At 40.3% G+C, this 26,592-nt stretch overlaps 1 protein-coding gene across 1 annotated transcript; it reads left to right on the forward strand.

Annotated features, from left to right (window-relative positions):
- The first annotated feature begins 21,849 nt into the window (after positions 1-21,849).
- On the forward strand, positions 21,850-25,649 carry LOC143857192 (uncharacterized). The gene is made up of 2 exons (XM_077367589.1): positions 21,850-22,180; positions 22,257-25,649. Exon 2 carries the CDS (start codon positions 23,269-23,271, stop codon positions 25,636-25,638), a length of 2,370 nt encoding a protein of 789 aa, XP_077223704.1. The 5' UTR covers positions 21,850-22,180; positions 22,257-23,268; the 3' UTR covers positions 25,639-25,649.
- Positions 25,650-26,592: the final 943 nt, after the last annotated feature.

Genomic DNA, 26,592 nt, shown 5'->3' on the forward strand with positions numbered 1-26,592 from the left:
TGGTCTTCAATATTAATTTCTTCATGTCTTCAAGTCTTCATGACTTCTTGCTTGATGACTTTGGCCTTCCAATTAGTGGTCCAATGTGGGCTTCTTGGCCTTCAATCCAAGCATCCTTGATCTTACTTTATCAAGATCTACATCTTAGACAAACAAACACATTAGTGATAAATGATCACTTGTGTATTGGAATCATCAAAACAAGATGGGAATGCCAAGGTAAAAACCATTGGGCTTACAAGTCGTATCTTCAAGGCCAGGATCTATGGGAGATAGTGAATGGCAACGACATCGAGGCACCGAAGAGGGAGCAGGTTCGCTACGGAAGTGGAAGATTCGTGTCGGAAAAGCATTGTGTCTCCAGACGATGGTGTCCCCATCGTTGGTTGGTTATCCCCTTCCTATCTTCTTCTTATCTTCAAGCGACGATGTTCATGCCGTCGGCCTTGTCACCAGACGATGGTTTCGCCATCATTGGTTGGTTATCTTTCTCCTTCTCTCCAGGCGATGGTTTCCCCATCGACCTTGTCTCTGATGGTTTCCCCATCGGTGGTTATCTTCTATTGGCGTGGTGTTGCTTAGTTGGTGTTCATACTTGTGGTGCTTCGCCATTTCTCATGTGTGCGCCTTTGGTGTGCCCATTTTTTGCTCGATGGATCGTTGCTATTTCCCTGCCGAGGTGTCTCCGTTCAATCCTTCGTGGTTTGTAGATCTATTCGTGGGGCTCTCATTTAGAGGGAGGCCTATTCTGATCACAAGGAGTTGATTGAGCATATTAGAGATCCGAAAACTCCGAAAGAAGCATGGGAGGCACTCTCATTTCTCCTTTCATGGGCGAACAATGCACGGTTGTAGTTCTTGGAGAACAAGATCGGTTCATTAACACAAGGTCATATATCCGTCTCTGATTATTTTATGAAAGCTAAAAACTTGTGTAATGAGATATCTCAATTAGATGAGGAGTTTAAGATTAGTGAAAGCCGTAAGCGGAGAATGATTATCCGCGGCTTGAAGCCCGATTTTAGCCGATTTATCACCATTATATGTGGTTGGCCAACGCAACCGTCTCTCCTGGAGTTGGAGAATCTCTTGATTAATCAAGAACTGTTGGCAAGGCAGATGGCCGGATTGTCTGTGAAAGAAAGTGAGGAAGCGCTTGCGGTGAATAGCAAGTGGAAGTGGCAAAAAAATAAGAAGCCAAAGGATGGCTATAAGAGAGATGACCGGGCTAATAACAATGAAAAATCACAAGAAAAATGTGACTTTTATTGTTATCGATGTCGCAAACCTGGTCATATTAGAAGAAATTGTCGGGTTAGGATTGAGACTGATGATGGGAATTTTATCGTCGAATCCAAAGACAAGGAGAATGATGACAATGGTGAATGGGATATGCAAGCTGATTTTGCTTGTGATGTGGCAGGAGAAGAGACTGCTACGGAATATGACTTTGAGGGGGAGATTTCTTTTGCACTGAATGTTGCAGAATCCTCTATTATGAAAAGTCAAGTGTGTGTAACAAGTTCTTCGGAAATGAGGAGTATTGACTATGAGAACGATTGGTTGATTGATTCTGGATGTTCGCACAATGACTAGAAATCGAAATAAGTTTATGCGGTTTCAAAAATATGATGGAAATCATGCGGTTATCACGGCAGATAATTCTGTCCATGCTGTGAAGGATGTGGGTGATGTGACGGTTTCCTCACGGTGTGGTGAAGGAAATATCATCCTCAAAGATGTGTATCATGTACTAGGTATGGCGAAGAATCTAGTATCGGTAGCACATATCACATCAGCGGGCATATATGTGCTATTTGGACCTGATGATCTAAAGATGTTAGAGAAAGTGGATGTTTCTGGTAATCCGATTATGCGTGGGAAACGGATGGAGACGATGTATGTACTATCAGCAGGAACGACTTATGTTGGTAAAGCTCGCCGTAATGAAACTCCAGAGTTGTGGCATGCGCGCCTTGCTCATGTCGCATATGACAACTTAAAAATTATGGTGAAACGAAACCTTGTTAGAGGTTTACCACCTATTGAGAACGGGAGATATATGGTTTGTGTTGGATGTCAGTTTGAAGAAGCACATCGTCAACCTTTTCCTCGTTCAGAGTTTCACTCAAAATGACCATTGGAGTTGGTTCACTTTGATGTGTGCGGTCTAATGAAGCAGAAGTCTGTAACTAGAAATTTTTTTTTTTTTATATTTGTTGATGATTTTTCGAGATATGTTTGGGTGTATTTTCTACAAGAGAAATTTGAAGTCTTTGAAAAGATCAACGATTTTCGTGCACGTGTAGAAGCTGAAACGGGATTTAAGATCGGTTGTTTGAGAACTGATAATGGTGGAGAATACATTTCTCAGTTTCTTTCCACCTATTTGAGGGATCACAAAATTAAAAGACAATTCACCTGTCTTAAAACTCCACAACAGAACGGAGTTGCAGAGAGAAAAAAACAGGCACTTAGTTGAGACTTGTCGAAGTATATTACATGGGAGGAATGTTCGTCCTCAATATTGGGCGGAGTGTATACGCGCGGCCGTATATGTAACTAATCATCTTCCGAACAACTACTTGGTGTGGACCCCGATCCAGGAGAGAGGCGGGGGGACGAGCCCCACGTGCGAAGTCTCAGGATCATCCACGTGAATGGAGAGCTCTACCAAGGAACTCTCGAAAGAAGTGCCCCTCACAGTATGAGTGGCGATAAAAGGTGAGATACCTCTCGATTCGGGAACTAGCCCAGATTCGAGGCGTACCTTAAACAAAGAAGAGTCGCCATCCAAGGAAGTGGGCCAAGGATCCCATACTATGCTCTGTTGCAACAGATAACCAGAGATATAAAATAAGGTTCGTGCCTGGTTACGAATTTGGAAGGTCCGAAGAGCACCTCGTCCGCCCAAGTGCAAGCACATGGTCTCTTATGCCATTTATTATTGATTTTGAAGAATTTTGAGCGAAAGTCATGTGAAATGGGAACGAATATCTCCGAGAAGACGTCTATCTAATCATGCATGTCTCGGAGATGAATAATAAGCACACATAAAAGAAATGAAAGAAGTATCGCCTGAGAATAACTAGGTTATGAATGTCATACCTAATTGGTGTCTAAGTTCTGGTGTGCAAACACATGCATGCTACAGCTAAAGGTAAAGGATCTGTACATGAAAGTAAGAAAACACAGCAAAACATACAACACAATTTAATTCTATACATGACTGGACAAGATGAATCCTAAAACTCTAATACGACTTGACTCGGACCAAGATGGTTGTCCATCCCAGCTGCTCTACGTATCCCGGCCTCGGGAAGAATCGGAGTCAACGTAGTTCGATGACCTATTCTAACTACAATGCCTAACCATCTAGAACCGCTATCCTAGACTCGATCCACTAGACTCGACTGATTTTTAAAGCTTTTTTACACGATTGCTTAAGTTCAGGTGAATTGTAATTTTCAGGACTCTCTATATGCCCTAACTAATGCAAGTTGGTTAGCCTTAAGCTAATGCAGGTGGGCCCTACATCCTATGTGTAACTAGGCTGTGCATCCTAAAGAAAACCACGGGCTGACTATATGCTTCCTAGTCTAGCCATCGGTTCGACTAAATGTCTAACCGATCAACTCGAGGCCTCCTAACTCTAGGGACACTCACACGACAAGACACACCATATCAATACAAATCAGGACAGCCTCCTAACTCTAAAACACCCCAAAATTCTAGGACAAACTCCTAACTCTAGGGGAAGATCTTTTTGAAAAGGTTTTGAAGTATTTTTGTATTTTTGGAAGATTTGAAATGATTAATTTGAAAGGTTTGGCTGGACTTGGGATGTGGATCCTAAGCTGCACTACGTACCCTGTTGAAAGGGATCAAGCCAACGTAGTTCAGAATAGAATTCCTAACTACTCTTAATGACTCAGATTTTTGAGAATTTTGGTTTTTTTTTCCAGATATTTTTTATGTTTTTGACTCAAGAGGACAAAATCCTATCATCATAACGGCACGACGGACTCCTGAATATCCCGCAAAGGTTGCACAGCATCCTATGCTTTGCGGGGAAAAATGACAGAATCACGACTCTGCAAAGGTTGGACAGCATCCTATACCTTGCAAGAGTGGATAAAAAAAATCACATGATTTGATGAGAGGTTTGACAGAATCCTCACCCTTATGATGATAGGACTGACTCCTGAAACTAAAAAACTGACTCCTAACACTAAGGACAGACTCCTATGCTAATGACTCTGAGAAGGGCTCTAATGAGACATGACATCTCTCCTAAAACAAAAGGATAAGCAGGGACAATGAGACAAAGCCTGTCTCCAAAAGGAGGATGACTTCTCTGCATGAGACATAGCCTGTCTCCCTAAAGGGTTTGATTTTTCTGTTGAGACATAGCTTGTCTCCCTAAAAGGGTGATAACCACTCAAATAAATGAGACACAGCCTGTCTCCTAAGAAGGCTCTAGATAGCTCCTTCATTGCCCTTCCAATGAATGGGGACCTAAGATTTAAGGAATACACATCTAAAAAGACTAGGCAAGTCTTTTTAAAACAAAAGAGGAGAGTGCTACTTAGACTGAACAAGTCCCCTAATGATGGGCTTGGACTAACGGCTTCATCGCCCTTTGCAATAAGAGGAACTACTTTGTACTGAAAAGAAAGAAGAATGAAATAGAATCTTGCAATTATCTAAAACAGACAAGGATAATGCTATTCTTTGTCCATTCTAATGTGCATTTAAATTTTAACATATGTCCATTGGTTATAAGATTTATCCTTTCAGTACAAACAAAAATATAAACAACATGCTATCATTAAACTAGATAATACAAGGATTAAAATTTTTTGGTCTCACCTGTTCCATACAACCAATGGTATTCAAATCATCCAATTAAAGGCCATTGATTTCAGAATATATTATTGCAATATTATTAGGGACACTTGTGTACCATGCCATTACTAAAACAGGATGAGGTGAATATCTGCACCTTCTAATTCTATTCATACAATTCAACTAATGTTGTTCTAATCATAAAAAATATGTTGCTTATAAAATCTATTATTCCAAAATTACTTAAAAAAAAATCAAAGCATATTCAGCATTGCATAGACACAACTAAGACTATCAACATTAACATCAACCTGTAAGCTCAATTCATTGTCTACACAATATGTTAAGTTTTTGGAAAGCAATTGAATACAACCATAAAACTATACACACATGTTACCGGTGGCTAAGCAGAACAACCTTGGACATAGATCATGAGAAGACAAGGGAAAATCAAATTCTAGTGTAAGACCCCATGCCTTGATGGTACCAAATTCAAACATGTAAGCCCACAACACCATGACAGAAGTTATAAAGGTTTAGAGGGCTGCAAATACCAAAGTGTAAAGAGGGCTGTTGTTACCAATATGAAGAGATGGCTGCCAAAACAAAGATATAAGGGGGCTGCTATCATTAAAGACATGGGGCTGTTATTTATCAAATAAAAATAGGGGCTGCCATTATCAAGTGAGTAAAGGCTGCCATATTAAAAATAATGAGGGCTTCTAATATCACAAGAGTGAGGGCTATCAATATCAAATGGGTATAAAGGCTACTAATATCACAAGAGTGTAAAGGTTATCTAATCATTTCAAGAGTATGGTGTCATCATCAAAACACTATAACCTCATTAATAATATTGACAATAACACCCAAAAAAAATGCCACCAAAATCACGTTTATACAATTAAGAACGGATAAGTACACTTGCAATTTTTTAAACATAAAACCCTATAACCCATCCCTTAAAGGACAAAACAAAAATAAGCTAACCTTATGCAATTAGGAACAGAGGTAGTAACATCCATCAGTAGATAGTATGAAAAATGATATGAACACTACTATACTTTAATAAGAGCCCTAGGCCTTTTCATCTTTTGTGGTCTAGACACTCCTTCATTAATTTAAGTTATTATTAAGCCCTATTATAGAATGATAAGGGCATTAGTTTGACCACCAACCTATTCTGATAATTGCACCAAGATCAGCAACAGTTTTGGGTTATGAAGTTATCACACCTGAGAATAATGAATGGTTAATTAACCTGAAACAAGCAAGTTGTCTTGGTGCAACCATCAAAATAGCATGTAACGCCCAAAACTTCTTCTTCTTCTTCTTTTTTGGTAGTGACAACTTTGACACCATATCTATGAAGAAAAATTGTCACTAAAAGTGAGGGGCTGAAAATGGCAACTCCTAGAATGAGAGCCTTCCATTTTAATTATAGACATTATAAGAACTACATAGATAGGAGTACAATTCAGGTTGATTTTCATTAGAATTCAAGTCAATATATCCCTTATTATAACCAAATAAAATTCAAGATGAGAATCATATTGCAATAACCTATCATTTTCCTACCCAATCAGGTTTAGCTTATAAAGTAATAAGAGAAGAAAAAGATAAATTAGCAAAGTAAAATCCAAGCAATAACAAATACCAAACACATATGGAATTTGCATAGAGAAAAACTGGGTTAATCTTACCTCCCCCTCTGTTTTCCTCTTTGAAATTGGCTCTTGACTCTTTGAGATTAGCTACTGAGGCTTTTCTTTGTGAGCTAGCAACACCCTTCCTTCTTCAAATTTCTGCTATTTAGAATGCTCCCAATGAAGATGAGGGAAACAAAAATCATACAAGCAGGGGCTGATTCTCTCTTTTCTTTTTTCTCTTTAAATGAAACTAAAATGTTTGAATTCAAAGGATCCGAGTAAAAAGAGGTCGGATTCCATGGAGTTTTGCTGGATTCCGGCGAGCATCACGGAGAAGATGAAAAGTTAGGATTTCTAAAGCTTTGAATTAGGGTTTAGAGTTAAAGTTTCAAAAGTATGACTGAGAGAATATGGCTAATGCTCAGGTGAAGAGACCGGTTGGAATTGGATGGAGCTCCGGCTAAATCGCCGGAGAAGATGATCGGAGAAGATCGAAGCTAGGGGTTAAGGTTGAGCGATGGCACCCCTCCTTTCTCTATCACAAAGGATCTTTGTGCTACTGAAACTTCAGACTAGTGAAAATTTTTGACAAGATAACAGAAATTCGAACAGATCATAAAAAATAAACTCAAATTTTCATGATGAAGATCCGATCTAAAATTAAAAACTAAAACAAGATGAAAATTATCTAAATCTATGTATGAAGAGTAAAAGAATGAGTTAGGGTTTCAAACAGGTAGATCTAAGATTTATAGAGGAAATTGCTTGGCTTAGGGTTCAGATCAAAGATCAAATTTGAAGCCGGTAGAGGAGCAAAAACAACTGTGATGTTGATGCCGGCCGGAGCTCTTGATCTTGCAAGAATTTGATTGGAGAAGAAGAAGAGAAATTAAAGGTTCTGACATGAGGGAATGATAGATCGCAGGCTTTATAAGAAACAAGAATGGAGAAATAGCATGAAAGTAGTCTTGCCTTGCCGGAGCTTTGGCGATCCCACCGGAAAAGGTTGATCGGAGAAGAAAGCTACCAAAACCCCTTTTTCTCACTCTGCTCCTCTCTAAAAAAATAAGAAAAACCTTATTTTTTTTTACAAATGAGGCTAAAATGCTATTTATAAGGGATTTGAGTGTTTGATATTGGCACTACCAACATTGATGGGCGCACTATTGACGGAAAAATTGATGGGCGCACCATCCAATCGTGTCTTATTCGAAATCTGCTCTGCACCGTTCCAGGATAATTCACCCCCTTTTTTGGTTTACCCTACGGTCCTCTCTCGGCTCGTTCGCTAGGCAAACGTGCTCAGATTTTGACGAAATTTTGCAGGGACCTTGCTAGGACCCTAACCTACCTTGAGGTGAAATTTGGAGTTTTAAAACATTGGTTTGGTTAGATTTTGCTCAAACATAGGAGATTTAGGGTACGCTCAAAATGGGGTGTCTACAGATGCCCCTCTTTGGGAGAGCGTGTTTGTCACGCGAATGTCAAAGCTGAACAGACAACATATTTTGACTGGCCCAAGAAAGAAACAAATCAAATTTTGATTTTATTTTTGAAAATGATATTCACAAAGATAACATGGTGAAATAGCCTTTCACCAGACTCTGACTCTGCAAACGCTGGTGAGATAGCCTCTCTCCAACTCGTAACTCAACAATTGATATATCGGTGAGATAGCTTCTCTTGCAAAATATTAAATGATAGATTTGATTGTAAATGATCCTGAAATTTGGAGAAAAATGGATTTGAATGCCGTGTAGAAACGGACTTGAATGCCATGTGAAAATTGACTTTGAATGCCGTGTGAAAACGGACTTTTCACACGGACTTGAATGCCATGTGAAAATTGACTTTGAATGCCGTGTGAAAACGGACTTTGAATGCCGTGTGAAAACGGACTTGAATGCCATGTGAAAATGGACTTGAATGACTTGAATGCCGTGTGAAAACGGACTTAGAATGACTTGAATGCCGTGTGAAAACGGACTTAGAATGTCGTGTGAAAATGGACTTAGAATGCCATGTGAAAATGGACTTGGAATGCCGTGTGAAAACGGACTTAAAGTGCCATGTGAAAATGGACTTGAATGCCATGTGAAAATGGACTTAGAATGCCATGTGAAAATGGACTTAAATGACTTGAATGCCGTGTGAAAACGGACTTGAATGACTTTGAATGCCGTGTGAAAACGGACTTAGAGTGCCATGTGAAAATGGACTTGAATGCCATGTAAAAATGGACTTAGAATGCCATGTGAAAATGGACTTAAATGACTTTGAATGCCGTGTGAAAACGGACTTAGAGTGCCATGTGAAAATGGACTTGAATGCCTTTAAAGGCGAAGTGAGAACATATGCTGTAGAAAGCAAAGGTTGAATGATTAAAGAAACCGAATTGGATTCAAAATCATAAAATGATTTTGACTGACTTAATTGGGGGATTGATTGATCATCTCTTGTCGAGAAAAATAAAGAGTACGTGTTCCTTGCTGAGGATGAAACACAAGTAACTTGACAGGGATTTTTGGATTTTGACTCTTTTTTAATAGGTAAAAAGTATTATGCTGAGGTTTGAAAATTGTGGGAGCAAATTCTAGACTCCACTTGGGAAATTGATTTTCTTTGAAAATTGACTTCTTTAGAAGAGTGGACTCATATGAGGAGTTCAGAGATTTAGCTTAAGACATGCTCGTATCTCTCTTATCTCAACTTGTTATAAACATTGGCACTGATTGCCTTTGTGTGATTGATATCTTTTATAACATAAGTCATAAAAGATGCCCCTAGTGTATTGTACTTCCATGACAAGAGTCCTAAGGAAAGTAGAACCAGGATAGGTAGGAAAATTTGGATTTGCATAGGTTCTTTCTTTGGAATAAAGATGGGATAATGGCTAAGCTCAAAGACTTCTCCTTTCATTGACCACTATTTGAGGTTCGCTCTTTCCACCACCTACTACTTGAAACTTGACATATTCAACCTGTCTGAACAGGATACCTAAACCAGGATCTTTCATTTTTTTTCTTCGGAAGGTATACACCCATTCTTCTAGTGCCAGACAACTTGGACCTTGAAGGGAAACGAATATGAATGAGGAACAGACTTTCAAGGACTCTATCAAAGAAGACGTATATTATTCGAGGGACTCGACTCACTTTTGATTCACCCTTAGACCTGATGTGTTTGTTTTTATAGTAAGGTTAGCCACTCTTAAGATAATTTCGAAAACCATGTCAAGAGGCACTAATTTCCTCCATCAGGATTTCCATCATGGTTATTACCCCTTTGGATTGCTCAGTTTCAGTGCCCCTAGTTTAGAAAGGTGTCAAAGTAAATCTTACTGACACTACTTGGATTCCAAGATCCTGCCCTGTGTAGTGATTGCTTCTTCATCTCTTCGAGTCTCCTCTGGTGGGAATTCATGATTATTGCATTCCAGGTTTCTGGTCTAGCAAACCATTTGCTTCAGCTTCTGCCTGGAATTCTCATACTACTCAAATTTCAGAGTTCTCCATAATTGAGGAACTCCTTCCATGCCTTATCAGCTCAATTTTTGGAAAGTCTTCGCCCCTGACTAGATTGCCTCTTCAAGTTTTCAATCTAGTAGACCGCTACCCCCATTTTGCATAAGCCGGCTCCTTTGGTTATCGACTTAGCAAACGCATGATTCTAGGCTGCCTTTTCGGGTTTTCAACCTAGTGGGTCTTCAGACTCTCGTTCTTTTCATTTCTTTCTGTTTTTTGTTTTCAATTGCCTTGAACCTTTGCTCGTTTCATCAGAAGAACCTTATAGGTAAGCTTAGGTTCAAAAGGGTTAGATATCAAAAGTTCAAACAATTTGGACCGAATCTGGTCTTGCCAGACTACCTACGTACCCCAAAAATGGAGGATCAGATCCGCATAGTTCGCTTTGGGGTTTACAAAGAATGGTTTAGCTTTTTAGCTTCAAAATTTTGGAAGGAGGATGACTTAGCTTTTATCCCCAAGGATGACCGAACCTGAGTTGATCAGGTTGCCTACGTACCTCCGAAGAGTTGGGGATCAGGTCCGCGTAGTTCGGGTGCATAAAATGGCCCTGGTTTATAATGTAGTTGAAAGAATTGTTTGGTTTTAGAATGTTGGCTCAAAAGGCTCACAAAAAGATTTTTTAAACATTGGGATTTTGGCTATAAAGGCTCAAACGTCCAATGATGTCCTCCTGGTGTTTTGATGTATAAGCTTTTGAGGAATAAGGTTCTACAACTTTGAATATTTTATCGAGGAGTCTGGCGGTATTTTTGAGCAAGACTTCAACCACAGTGCTCCATTTGAACTTGTGCTTGACTCAAAGATCTTGAATTTATGCTCGACTCAAAGATCTTGAATTTATGCTCCAGATTCTTCAACTCTCATTAGTCTCCAAATGTTGAAGACAATTTCATATTCAGTTTATCTCATTGACTCCATCATATGAGTCATTGATTTTTCTAAGGAGTTGTAATAGGGACACATTCCCTTCTCCTTCTTATCTTTTCATGCTCTTTTTTTCTTTTGGACATGAGAATTGTCCGTAATCATGAAATATTCCAACTTTGAATCTCGTCAAAGATGTGCAACCCAAGTGTTCTTTTGATGCTCATTCTATGACTTCATTTTCTGGAAAGTCTTCTCTCAATTTCTCATCAGCTCCACTGGATGTCTGATGTTCATCTCTCTCAAATTCTTGCTTTTCGACTAAGTGTCTAAAGCGGAAGGAGTCTTGCTTTGCACAACGGTAGGGCATTCACCCGGTTTATCCTTATAGGATCAAGCAAGACTACCTCAAACCCCCTCTAAATAGGTTTATCAATTCTTCGCTCTCCTCTGGAGATAAAGTTTTGCCAATCCATTTTTCCCGAGTTTCGAATTTCGATACCCCTATCGACAGCCTCGATTTCTTCTTTGAGTGGCTATGCTCGACGCTCTTCCTCTCGTTTGATCATGTTTCAGATCTCGAGGGGAATTTCGTCTGCATTCTCATTCGAGAAGGGTGTCTTTAGTTTTATTTTAAACATTAGATCTAAGAGTGAATCATAGAACATCAAAGATATAAAATGAACAACTTTATTGAATTGAAGACTCTCAAGTACATCAGTAACTCTTTTTTTTTTAACGTGCCTCAATGGGCTCTACATTGGACTTGACAAATGACTGAAGCAACTGACTATGAATGAACACGACTGACAAACATAACACTTTTTTTTTTGACATTGATACAATAAGACTTACCAACTTTGAGAGAAGAAAGTTGGTGTACACTCAAAGAAAGACAAATCTAACAAAACAGGACACTTCTTCTTCAGTAATGCACTGGCACTGAAAGTTTATGGGTAGCACCCCTTCCTCTATGATGTATGACTGGGGAATCCAATCCTGGTATAGGTTCTGTTGACCTAGCTGGGTGAAATGAAAGGAAACTGGTTCAACAAATGGGTGAAGTCAATTAGGTCTGACTCCTGTCATGGAAATGACAAACACTAATTTTAGTATCTTATACATACTAGTTATTAGTGATATCGGTCTGAAATCCCTGATGCCAATAATACCATCTTTTTTTAGGAATAAGGGTAATAAAAGTAGAGTTGGATTCCCTACCAATAATGCCACGATCATGAAACTCACAAAAGAAAGCCATAACATCCCCTTTGACCACGTTCCAATAATTCTAATAGAACACAATCGGGAATCCGTCCGGGCCCTGGGCCCAGTGCTTTTTCTTTTCGTAAGAAAGAGATCGCCCTTTCCACCTCCTCCTCAGTGAAAGGTTTCTCTAGGTTGGCTTGCTGCAAAGGAGAGATTGACTTGAAATCCAGTCGGCCCATAGTTGGTCTCCAATCACACTCCTTTGAATAGAGTTCAACATAGAAATTGATAATCCTTTCCTTGATAGTGTCCATGTCCTCCACCAGAGTTTCTCCCTCCTTAATGCTGTTAATGGTATTAATTCTTCCCCTGACATTAGCCATACGATGGAAGCATTTTGTGTTTTGATCGCCAGCCTTCAACCAAGATACGCGAGACTTTTGCCTCCATTCGATTTCCTCCCTGCTCAAAATCTCTTCATGCTTCTCCAATAACGATATCTTCTCCAGCTTTTGCTGAACTGATACCCCTGAATTTTCTTCCATTCGCTCTAGGATATCCAGTGTAGTCATTATCTCGTCTTTTCTGCCACTATTAACCATGAATTGCTTCTTTTGCCAAGCTTTAATGCGCAGTTTAAGATGCTTCAGCTTCTTGTATAGAATAAATCCCTTCCACCCATCAAATACTTCCTCATTCCACCGTAGACTAACAAGATCTTCAAATTTTGGGTCCTCACACAGAGCAATATTGAATTTGAAGGGCCGAGGACCCCCATTAAAATCTGCCAAAATTAAAGCTTGGCAATTCAATTTGAAGGGCCGAGTTCCTTCCTCATTTCTTTTTACAGGTTGATTCCCTCTGCAGATTGGATTTCTTTTCACTTGCGGCAATTCAATTGGTGGTATGATTACTTGCACTTACTTGCGGCAATTCAATTGAACCAGTTTTTCAAAACGGCTTAATCGTAGGAATGGAAAGCATTGCTATTATTAGGGGTCGATTTGGGATGGTCTAGTGAATGTTTCTGCCATAAATGACAAGGAAACAGAGTGGTAATAAAGGCCCACCACAGCCACAATTAAAGCTTTTCATCAATGGTTACAAAATTGCTCAATTCTTATCTAAAATAACGAAAATGCCATTCCATGTGGGTGACTCTTGGAGTGCCAAAATTTTCATTTCAGTTATGAAAACGCCATAGTTTCAGTGTAAGCGTCGTTTCGGATGTTAAACTTTTCTCATTCACAACTTAACAGTTCGGGTGCAACTCGGGTCGGGTTGGGTCCAACCCGACCCAACCCGAGGAACCCATTTTTCCAACCAGACCCGACCCAACCCGATTTCCAACCCGACTGACCAAACCCGACCCAACCCGATTTCACCATTTGTTTTATTTCTCCATTTTATTCTTATATTTCAACCTCATCCTAGTCATTAGATGTTCCCCAACAAGAGGGTTAATTAGGACAACTTTCACCAAGTTTTTTATTTCTTTCTAAATTTGAGTTATATAATGACAAAACAAACATAGAAGTAAAAATTTTATACATATTGGAATTAGAAATCGGGTTTCGAGTCGGGTCGGGTCGGGTTGCCAGACACCCCAACCCGACCCAACCCGATTTCCAATTCGGGTTGATTTTTTCCAACCCAACCCAACCCGATTTTTTAAAAAACCCAACCCAACCCAACCCAACCCAAATTCGGGTTCAACCCGTCGGGTTCGGGTTCAACCCGACCCAAGTTGCACCCCTATTAACAGTGGGTCCTTTGGAGCATTCACGGTTCTTTAGTTAGCTTCACTTAAATGCCATTTTCATTAAAAGTGTGACATGTGTCCACGGAGTTATTATGGCTTTTTGTTGTTATCCTCTACCCATCTATGTGATACACCGATCAATTCATCCGCGTGGAAAGAAACTGGGTATTCAGATCAAGGGATCCTCTACCCAGTTTCAGATCCCTTGATACATACAAAATTTTCTAGAGGATAACAACAAAAAGCCATAATCAGATCCCTTGATACATACAAAATTTTCTAGGACCCGCTTATTGTATGTATCCATGATCAGATCCCTTGATCTGAATAACTATCATAAGAATGACTAGAAGCATGACGAGATCAACATGGTAGATTGACCATAGGCCCTTGATCCCTCAAGCCATGTGTTAGGCTCAATTAAGAAAACCTAAACCATTGACTTCCAATAATCCTGTATCTTAATACTTATGGTGACGGTTTACAACGGGACCATAACCGTGTGGATCGTCTCGTGTTTTTCTACAAAATCAATGATCTTGATTCTTGATACGTGCACTCATTCTAATTCACTATTTGTATATATGATCTAAACCGTACATATTGATTAACGGGACCTCACCATCAAATTAAGGTGGTAATTAATAATGTATATGGCGATTGGGTCTAAATGATTAGACCGTACTTTAGAATAGAGAGAGAGCGTTTGCTTTCCTGATGGGCTAAGTTTGACCACAATGAAAAGAAAGTAACCTATTAGATGCTAAATAGGTCCACATTGATTTTATTGATATGGTTATGATACTTATTCTTTGAAATAAATACCCATGTTTCTTTTTACATTGGTGAATTGTGAATGCTCCTTCTAAACCTGTGAAGTATGTAAAATCATCTATAGTCATGGAAAAATGAACCCAAGTAGAATGAGATATCAGTCCTCTGTATTAATGTGGTGATACATGAGATTGAGACTGATAAATATCACAACAAGCAATATAATTAGTAGATTATATTGTGTGACCTGCATTACTTACTTCTCCATGATTTGTGTTGGGGTGTAAGTTTGCACATAAATATGAAGATATTATGTGGGGGGTATTTGAGGTCTAAGAGTATCTGATGAATTACAACATGATTAGAGAGATATGTTATTGATCTCACTTGATATTCTATGTATATCTAGATGCTAGATATGTTGTTTCAAGTTTAATAGTTTACGGTCACGAATGCCATAATTAAAATATAAATATTATTTAAATACACGATTATAGGGTATCATGTATAGAATTTGCTTGATATATGAAACAAAGTAACTAAGTGTTTTGGTACATATTGGAAAATGAAGAAATCCTCATTTTAACGGTTGAGGTTTGGATTTCAATGAATCCAAATGACAAATGTGATTCATTACAAAGTAACAGAAAATTCTTCATGGTAAATTTTTTGTTTAATTAAGAAATGGTGGGGGTACCAAGTAACACAAATAGTTGGGTTACAAATTTATTAGGATTGATAACCTCGGTATCATGTTTCTAAACCAAATGAAAGTTAATCAATAATGAGATTGATTCAATAGTTTCAAGTAAAACTTGAAATCAAGTTACTAAAATATTGAGTATAAATGACACATGGATCAACTGGATGATTTTATCATAAATCATGTTCCAAATCAGTAACTTTAGAAGTTTTATATTATTAACATGTTGAATAAACCGAAGCATATTTAATGTGATTCTCTTGATTCTATTTAGTGACTCTCTTACTATCAATAGCTTTATAGTGACTCTCTTGATGCCATAAGTGCTTGTATGAAAAATGATCTTTTGATTTCTAGTTTTAAAGACCTTAAAATTTGCAAATGTAAAACTTTTATGTAAAAGATCATGAACAAGCAAATGTGTTTGATAATGAAAATGATTTATCTCTTTGAATCTCGTTACATATGGAAAGTATAATTACTTTGATTACAATCCTGTGTTTACTTCTTTGCTTAAGTAATGGATTGAATGATGATCATAGTGTTAGTAAAATGAGCTTGCTAACATACTTGGTAGTTTGAGATATGTTATAAATTGTATATTGCATATGCACAAGACGTTGATGTAGATATGCTAGTTGTACTAGTACATATCGGTGAAATACTATTAGTAGTATTGTGAAATATCTCAAACTCAAAATTATTATGAGATTCACTATATGAGATGTCTTGCTATTCTATAAGGAATAAGCGGCATTGTTTAGAATCAGAGGATTCTTGAGTCACTAGCAGTTATGCATTGTTCAATAAGTGTGAGTGCAATCTCTTGGATATCAACGAAATCAACTAAGAATGTTCAATTCACTAAGGAATTAGAGCTTCTTTCACAAACTCTTGCCTGTAAAAAGGCAAGCTGGTTGAAAAGTGTATTTTCAACTCATATACTCAATTGAGGAGATGGTGTAACTAAACTTAGTGAGTCTGATTTATTACATGAAGTCTATGTGGTTACACCCGTAATCCGAGACGTAATAACTCGGAACACTATTAGAATATTGAAATACCTTAAAGGCATTATTATTGTTATGGTTCTCTAACGAATTGAGTTAGGCTAGAAAAATACAATGGTGTTAATTGGTTGTCAGGATTAAATCTAGGAGTGAACATACATTCACTCTAGGCAAAGTCATGGTCATTTGAGAGTCAACCAGAAAAACCGATATAGCCAGATCCTTTGTGGGATCATAATTTAGTACTTTAAAATAAGCAAGTGAAAACCACAAAAGGGGAGACCTATGGAGAAGACTACCTGGTAAAACATCCAGAGTGGAAGCCGCCAGAGTGAAGTTACCATAGAAGTGGGCCACCGTGGAATAAGTGTCTTGTGGAAAGGGCTACCTGGAAAGTTCTAGAATGAATGCCGCCACAGAGTAAGTCGTAGATAACGACACTCTTATATATATATATATATATATATATATATATATATATATATATATATATATATATATATATATATATATATTCTACTTTAGAATAAATTTGCTTCTCGTATTACAATCGATTATCAGGATGTTATTGCAAGGGCAAATCATGATGTTTAAAAAGAGAAATCCTGACATACTCGTCGGAAGAAAATTACTCTATTTGAAAATTAGAGTGAGTTTGTGAGATTGGTAGACAATTGTCATAAAAAAAAGGACTAATGAAGAAATTAGCTATGTGTACATCGATGTGAATGGGTCTAATGCCCATTGATTGAGTCTCACAAATGGACCGGTTAAAACTTAGTCAGAAGCACATCGAGGGGGATGGGTATAAGGCCCATGTATTGAACCACCTGTAATGGTAACCCAACCTAACTAACCGGAGATCCCAAGAAGTAGGTTGAATGGGAGCAACAAGTTACTTGAGTGGTTTGTTTTGTACCATGATAAAGTGAATTTCACTTAACCTATCCCTATGGTGTGCATGGGTGCAACCTGTAACGAAAAGAAGATGAGTTATTAAACTCTTAATGTTATCTATAGCTGAGTTTTCAGTGGGGTGCATAGTTGTAGGGGCACTCTTGATAAATACACCTATGTGAGTGTGGAAGTGTGGCCTCTTCCTATGAGAATTGGGCTGATTCTCTAAAGCGCTCATGAAACAGGATCGAGCACATGGCCGAAAAGTGCTACACCGTAGAATACGCTTATGTTTGAATTTGTTATGTGTGTGATATGTTGTCTCAGTTTATCACTCAAAGTTTTTGGTTCAAGACTTCAGTTCACCAAATACTTGGTATATCTACACTAAGTCTAGGTTCAAGTCCAAAAGACACCTATACTGATGCATGACTTATTCTCTTGCCTTGATCAGAAAGTTCCTTCCGTAATTTCATTGATATCTTACAATTTTGAATTTGTGGGGGATTGTTGACTTTTATTTAATTTAAAAATAAAAGTCATTTAGAAATTCAAAATTTGTGTATTTATTTTATACAAAAAGGACACATTTATTTTAAAAGAGAAGAGAAGTGTCTCTCAAGTGTTTTTTCTTCCCATATGTTTTGATAAAGGAAGATAAGTGTCTCTTCAAAATCCCTCTTCAATTCCTATAAATAGATATGCATGTATTCGTAGGAAGGGGGCTTTTCTTTCTTCCCAATTTGTTCCTCTCCTTCTCTCTGGTCAAGGCTGCATAAAGCGTGTTCGCTAGGCATCCGGGTAGCGTGAGTGCACACCTCCTAGAGCAGAGTTGTTGTATCCTGGAGGCATACGTCGGAGTTGTCATATTGCACCACGATTTGTCGTATGTGGGGGCGATACTTGTCTCAAGGACATCGGATTTAGATCTGTGCCTCGACTCAAAAGATAATTTCCTTCCTCATTTCTTTTTACAGGTTGATTCCCTCCGCAGATTGGATTTCTTTTCACTTGCGGCAATTCAATTGGTGGTATGATTACTTGCACTTTCTATATTCTCTACTGTTATTTTTGATCTGAAATTACTTGAATCATTTTTATCTTTTCACTTGCGGCAATTCAATTGGTGGTATGTTTACTTGCACTTTCTATATTCTCTACTGTTATTTTAAAATCTAAAATTACTTGAATAATTTTTATCTAACACTATCTTCCCCTTAAGGTTCTTGAGATGCCGAATTGTGAATGCTTTAGCCTCATCCAAGATACTTTCTCCTTCGAAAGCAAGGTACGAAGCTTCGTACAAGCTTAACATTCCCTTCACTTCTTGGCAAAGGCATGACTTGAAACGGCCCATCTCGTCCTTGAATCTTTTAAAAATATCTAAACCTCAGAAAAGTTCCAAATTAAGTTAGACCAAACTATCAAACAAATTAAATGTTTATATGAGTATTGGTCAGATAGGAAAAGGATTTACCTTGTGCGATATCATAACCATGTTTCGTAAGGAGCCTAAAGCGGAGAGCGGTGGCATAGAGATCACCCTCTACACCCTTGTTGTTATTGGTAGACACAAATATGGTGTGTAGGCCACCTTTGATCTCCTTGTCAAAGAGGTATCCCACCCCTAGATGTGGAAGGGCATTGATTAACTCGAGCAGAGCCAATGGATAACATTTCCCTTTGTTAATTGTTAGTCCCCGTTTGGTTTGGATTTTGAGAACCGATTGTGAGTTAAAAACTGATTATTGGTGACTCACTATTGGTTCTCAAAATCCATAACAATCCAGCGTGAGTTGAGGTGGTCAACAATTGGTACCATATCAAATCGGGTCAACCCGACCCGACCCTACCCGAATTGAAAATTGGGTTGGGTCGGGTTGAGGAAATTGCAAATCGGGTTGGGTCGGGTTGAACCCAGTCGGGTTGGAAATCGGAAAATATGGCTTCCTCGGGTTGGGTCGGGTTGAGACCCAAGTTGCACCCCTAACGATGACGAAAAAACAACTTTTCCTTATCCACTATGTGCGGGTCAAATTACGGAAAGTTTGATATTATGAATGCAGGACACTTGTAAAAATATTGACGAATTCTGGGCACCTTAAGAGGAACAACAATTATGGAAACCTCTATAGATTGGAGGGCTAGGATCAGCCTATGGAAATTATTTTACGGGCACAACCTATTTGTGTTGTGTTCCATCACACGGATGGTTTAGATCAACCTATAATGTGGTCTGTACAATTCTTTGTCGGCACGTGTATAGCACGGGGTTTTTTGCTAGTATATATATATATATATATATATATATATAGGAAAAGGAGTGTGCGGTCGAGCGCACCTAAGCTTAGGTGCGGTCGAGGGCCCAAACACATGGGTCCCACATTTTTTGTGCTGATCAAAACCATTCATTTGCAAGGCTCTATCATAGATAGGGTGCGTACATAAAATCAAGTCCATTGGATCATCCTAACCCCTCCAAAAGTGGAGGGCAAAAATGGGCAGATTTGTGGCAAACGGTGTCTGTCCATTTTGACCTCCACAAATGGATGGGTTAGGATGATCCTATGGAGCTGATTTTTTGTACATACCCCATCTATGTAAGGGCCTTTCAAATGAATGCTTTGGATCATCCTAACAAAGTGTGCCCACATGAGTTTGGGGCCCTCGACCGCACCTAAGCTTGGTGTGTGTGTGTGTATATATATATATATGAGGAATAAGATTGTGCGGTCGAGGGCCCAAACACATGGGTCCCACATTTTTTGTGCTGATCAAAACCATTCATTTGCAAGGCCTCATCATAGATAAGGTGTGTACAAAAAATCAAGTCCATTGGATCATCCTAACCCCTCCAAAAGTGGAGGGCAAAAAATGGGCATATTTGTGGCAAACGGTGTCTGTCCATTTTGCCCTCCACTTTTGGATGGGTTAGGATGATCCTATGGAGCTGATTTTTTGTACATACCCCATCTATGTAAGGGCCTTTCAAATGATTGCTTTGGATCATCCTAACAAAGTGGGCCCACATGAGTTTGGGGCCCTCGACCCCACCTAAGCTTGGTGCGGTCGACTGCACACTCATTTTCCTCTCTCTCTCTTTCTTTCTCTCTCTCTCTTTATATATATATATATATATATATATATATATATATATATATAAAGAGAGAGAGAGAGAGAGAGAGAGAGAGAGAGAGAGAGTAAGGACTAGACCTGGCAAACGGGTGGGTCGGGCCAGGTCAACCCGCGGGTGATGCGGGTGCGGGTCACACGAGTCGGTTCAGGAGATGACCCGCATTTTTGCGGGTCAGAATTTAGGTGACCTGGGCGACCCGCGGGTGGGACGGGTCAACCCGCGGGTCACCCGCAAATAGAGGGATTGTAATTCCCATGATTTGACCTCATCAGTTTTTTTCCGTAATTGTCATAACTTTCTACATTTTGTTGGTATTTTTTTCATAATTTTAAAACTTTATAACCATTTCTAGGTAATTTTTCATTTAAAACTTTATAACTTCAGTTATTTAACTTTTTTTTAGTAATGATTACTTTTTTTCTTATTTTTGCTTTTGCCAGGAACCTTTGACAACTGTGCGCATCTCTGCACCAAGGATGGCCACATGCCGAGAAGTAGCATAGAAGAAGTTTGCTAGCAAATTCCTATGAAAAAAAAGAAGAAGAAGGAAATATTATCACCACTACTGTTTTCTTATGAGGGCACTCTCACTTTATTTAAAGTATGGTATGGCCCACACCATAGGATGATCCAAACCGTCCATTAGATGGGCCATAGCCTAAATAGGTTATGCTCCAAAAATCATTTCCATAGGATGATCCTAACCCTCCAATCTGAATGTTAGAGGGTTGATCCTAACCCTCTATAGATCGGAGGGTTAGAATCAACCAATGGAAATAATTTTGGGGCTTAACCTATTTAGGCTATGGCCCATCTAATGGACGGTTTGGGTAATCCTATGGTGCGGGCCACACCGTACTTTTTTTAAAGTGAGGAGTGCCCTCATCAAAAAACAGTAGTGCTGATAACATTCTCAACAACGTGCTCAGGAGGGTTATATCCCCTTGTTCCAAGATTACAACTTACTCAAACACCCCTCTCAACAACACACGGTATCTCTCTATCTGTCACTCTTGCTATGAAAACCGAGGGTTGAATTTTCAAACAATTGCAAGTACCAGCTGACGCTGGTCAATCCGGTATCTAGGAATTGGTAGATATTATTATGAAAATTTAACCACATATTAGTGGGATTTAGGTCATTTTGTCATTTTCCTGTTAATTAAGATCAAGAGGAAAATGCAAAATAAAGAGATAGAGTTACCACTTCCAAAACTTCATTCAAAAGAAGTCTTTCTTATACTCTGTAGATAAATGTTTCAAATTTCAGTGAAAAGGAAAAAGTTACCTTTTAAAATGACAAAAATGCCGCTGTTGCTGAATGATATGTTTTGATAGGGTGGGTTCCACCAATTCAACCCAAATTAGGATCCAATTAATGTAAAAGAATATTAATAATAATAAGAAAATGACAAGACGTGAAAGAGAAAAAAACTTGGCTCTAGATCAGTTTGGGGGAACTTCCTCAAACCCTTGCTAATAGCTCCAATAGCAAGGGGTGTGGAAATATCAATTCCATCACACCCCTTGCTATTAGAGGGGTTGGAGGAACTTCCTCCAAACTGATCAGGAGCCAAGTTTTGTTCATGTAGGTGAGGGAACGGCTAAAGCAAAAATAAATCCGAGAATCTTGTTCAAAACCGTGACCCACGAGAAATCCGAAAATCTTGTTCAAAACCGTGACCCACGAGAGAGCCTGTTTCATGTACATCTCATTTTTTTCAAGGCTAATTGATTGCGTTAGTGTGTATTAATCATAAGTAAGCAGTATTTGGGTGTGGACCAACCGACTTAGACACATGTAAGTTCTGTTTGCGTGTGGACAAATTTTTTTAGTTTTCAAGTATGAAAACCTTAAGGTGGTCATCTCACAATAGGTTGCAGATGAGGGTTTGAAGGAGCGGTTTCAGGAGTCCTTGATCTGATCCAAGCTTCACCACCCACGTGGGAATCTGCAATTCTCAACAATGTTCTTATTTTCTTGTTGGGTTCTCCGATTCTCGTGACTGGGCTTTCGATTTCTGGAATTGGAACGGCTTTCTTATTGGGGACTTTGACTTGGAGGGCTTTTGGTGCTTCTGGGTTTTTGCTTGTCGCGATATATTTTGTTATTTCCTGTGAAAGTTTCTGGTTCGTAGCATGGCGTAGAATTGGGCCCAGTTGCAATTTCAGATACGACATCTACCCTTTCTTTGAGGCTGCAACAGAACCGGCTCCTCCTCCGTCAGTCAACAAAACTACCAGAGGTTATTGGATAGGAAAATGAGCATACAGAGACCATTCGTGAAGGGACATTCCAGCAGTGATGCCCACCAGGTGTTTGAAGAAACGTCTATGCGAACCATATTGCGAAGGGACATAGCGTAAACCCATATAATCTCTTCCATTTTTGGTCTTTATATATAGCCCATTCATCATCACCAATCTCAGCCGATTGCACCACGGATTGCCGACGGTCATTAAGGAATCACTCAATACAGGTTACTCTCGGAGAGATACTATAAGTAGGAGCCGTGAGGGCTATACCCGCCTTCTAGTGCCACCGCACCATTAGTATCTCAACACCTGGACACCTTGTGTGTAAAACGGACATAGTTCGTATGCTGGGCGATAGTCACAGCATACAAGTAACTATGCACCCGGCCAGGTGGACCTCACGACATTAAATCTGGTCGCCATCTACAAAAGGATTCTCGTACAAGGATAATTTTGCAGGGAGAGGGATCTTCTTCTCATCTGTATCATCTACCTCTTCTTCTTCAGCTCCTTCAGATTCGGTGTCTTCCTCCATCTCGGTCTCCGCGTGGGTTTCCGATCCAGAATCCGGTGGATTCTCACGGCTCGGTGGTCGGCACATTTTGCAGAGTGGAGGAGGATTCCGTGACAATTATGATCTCCGTCGGGGTGAGAGGTGTTGGGGGAGATCGCCCTAGATGGGCCAGTGGGGCGAATTTGATCCCTCTTGGGGTCCGGCGGATCAACCCCGAAGCAGGCCTTTTGGGCGATTCTGTAGGAGGTTGGAAGAAGTTTGGCTCTGAGCCGGCAGTTGGGCAGAGAAATTGGCCTCACCGATCTGAAGAGGAGGAGTGGCTACCCGTCCGAAGCAAGAAGGGAAGACGAATGGAGAGTGCCTTCCACAAAAGAAAGAATAGAGAACTGGGAGATTGGAGATGTTGCAGATGTGCTTTCAGGAATTTTCGAAGGAGGGTTAGATGTTGGAAGTGTCATAAAGTCTGGTCCAGTTCGGACTTCAATTTTCCAAGGCACCAAGAACAGTCAGCGGATCCGGTGGCGAGGAGGGGGCTTGTTCCTAAACCAACAGCGCCTCAAGCAGAGAATGTTAGAATGGAGCCGTTGCTTCCTGCAACTTCGGAAGGTGTAGCTTTCAACCTTGAAGTAGTCCCCCTTAAGTCTATTAGTAATGCAGACTTAGGCTTATGGGGGAAGATGAAGGAAGGGTGGGATGGTGATCTGGATGCGCTGGAAGACTGGCTCTCTCGCAATAGCAGTCAAGAGACTGAAGCTGTGGTGTATAAAATTGCTCCTTTAGAAATCCAAATTTCCATCCCAGCGGGCGCTAATCGATCTCACTTAATCAGAGATTGGTGCTCTCCATCCCATTCTCCTCTGGAAGATCTACAGAAGTGGGATACAAAATTTCCTAAGGCGGGGAAGCCTTCCTGGTGGAAAATAGAAGGAGTTCCGCCTGAAGCATGGTGCGCCGATAATTTTCAGCGTATAGGGAGGAAAATAGGCCGGGTGGTGGAGGTAGATTTGTCGTGTTATGCGGGTTTCGGATATGAAGTGGGTAGGATGCTGATCATGTCTGAAGGACGCCCCGGAAGTGAACTATCTCTCCAAAGCTCTATCGATGGCACAATTCGTTGGATTCTAGCCTCCCGGGAAAGAGTTGACGACGATCCGAACTCTGCAAAAATCTCCTCTCCTTCTCCGGCGGGGCAGATGGTTTCCGAAGAAGAGTTGGGTCTTCCTTTAAATACTCCTACTGAAGGGGTAAGTGAAGCTGAAGTAGTTCACCATCCCATAACTGCAATCCATGATGTCTTCAATGCCATCAATGAAGCCTCAGCATTGCTGTCGGTACCGGAGATAAATGCTGGGGTCGTCGGGTTGGTGGAGTCGGAGATTCCTTCACATTCAGCCTATTGTGCGCAGAAAGCGGCACCGGTTAGCAGCATCTCACCTGGCAAAAATGTTGAATTTCAAAAAGGGGGTCTCCCACATGCATACAGGTGGTCCAGTATAGCTGGTCCTATTCAAGACTCATCAGCAACAGCTACTCCTTACTCTAAGGTCAACAGCTTTGAAGATATTATCTCAGCCTTATCCCCTCCGCACCACAGCGACTCTCCTCGAGTAGATGTAACCTACGTGCCCGATTCGGGTCCAATGGAATTTTCTGAAAGAGAAGTTGCTTTAGAGGACCTTTGGGCTTCTCCACTGGTGAGCCCTGGGAACCAGGAGGAGAGCCTCCTCCACGACTCAAGCACAATGGGCGCTACTCGCATGTATTCTGAGACTGAGGAGGAGCTCGGTGACAACCGGGAGTGGGGGTATAGTCTGCAACGTCACAAGAGTAGGTGTATCCTTATCTCTCGTGATGACCGTTCCTTCATTCAGTGCCGGGTGGGGCAAAGGAAGGTGATCATTGATTATAGTGGTTTGGGAGGTATGAAGCATTTATTCTCTGGTGAAGTTAGGGAGTGGTCTTTTCGCTCGCTCGTCAGGGTATCGCTTGGAAGTTTCTCCCATCTTTGTCCACTGAGATGGTGTAGCAAGGCGGATTTTCAGCTCCTGCCTTGTGACTCAGAACTCTCTTATGTCCCTCCACGGAATGACTCGGGCTTGGTTTCTTCCCAACAGGTGCTTGAATTGATGGTGGATCATACCATGCACATTAGTTCTCATCTGGGTCTAATATTTTCGGGTCCCGTTGAGGAATATAGGTCTAGCATAAAGGCGGCAGAACTACGGGAGGTCGCTGGAGTGTCATCTCCAGTCTCCATATCCGAAGTAAACCTGAAACGCACGGAGCGCGAATTGGTGAGACTTCAATCGGATATCAATTATGATTCTGGATCGCATAGCAAAGGTCTCACATCCCAGAAAAAGGAAGAAAGTCTGGTATCAGGGCGGGGAGGAATTCATCGGAATACAGTTGTTAATGAAGATTTTATCCTGGAATATAAACGGCTTGGGCTCTCGGGAGAAAAGAATTCAAATCAAAGCATTAGTTAAACATCGGCGCCCTGAGGTTGTTTGTCTTCAGGAAACAAAGATGGAACAAATCCGTGACATAGATATGAGAAGCATGGGGTTCAATACTGACTGGAATTTTGCTTTCTTAGCATCCAAAGGAGCTTCAGGGGGCATCTTGGTGGCTTGGGATTCAGTCTTGTGGGACAGCACGGATGTTTGGCGTGGAGTTTTCTCTCTCTCCGTTGCTTTCCGAAAATGCAATGATAACTCAGTCTGGTTCTTCTCAGGCGTCTATGGTCCTTTGTCATCCTCTGAGAAGTGTCTTTTTTGGGAAGAATTAAATCAGACGCGACGCCTATGTTCCGCTCCTTGGTGTATCGGGGGGGATTTCAATGAAGTTCTAGGATCAAGAGATCGACTTGGGGGTCAGCGAGTCACTGCGGGCATGAGATCTTTCGCTGATTTCATCGCAATCAACGAGCTCGCAGATTTACCTTTGGGTGGCTCCTCTTTCACCTGGGCCAGAGGTTCGAACCGGAGTCGGCTTGACCGATTTCTTCTCTCGGGTGACTGGTTGGCAATTCTTTCTGAAGTCTATCAGCAGGCTTTACCCCATTCAGTTTCCGACCATTGCCCTCTCCTTTTGTCTCCTAAAATGGAGTTCTGGGGCCCGCCCCCCTTCAGATTTGAATTAGCTTGGCTGGAAAATCCCCAAATGGAGGCTCTCTTAGTCCGATGGTGGTCTGAAAGCGTCTTTGAAGGTCCAGGGGACGTAGTTATAGGCAAAAAATTACGCTTCATTAAGGGGAAATTAAAAGAGTGGGATAAGGAGCAGAAAGAAGTGGACCAAGGCAGGAAAAGGATTCTTGAGGACAGATTGATGGAGATAAATACATTGGCAGAGAGTGGTTTGGCCTCGGCGAAGGATTATGAGCAACAAGGAAGATTAATTCAAGAGCATAAAGAGTTGTTGATGCTTAAAGAAATCTCTTG

The sequence above is a fragment of the Tasmannia lanceolata genome, unplaced genomic scaffold (genome assembly GCF_043159265.1).
Source record: "Tasmannia lanceolata isolate RefF3 unplaced genomic scaffold, GAP_Taslan_0.1 ptg000024l, whole genome shotgun sequence".
NCBI lineage: Eukaryota > Viridiplantae > Streptophyta > Magnoliopsida > Canellales > Winteraceae > Tasmannia > Tasmannia lanceolata.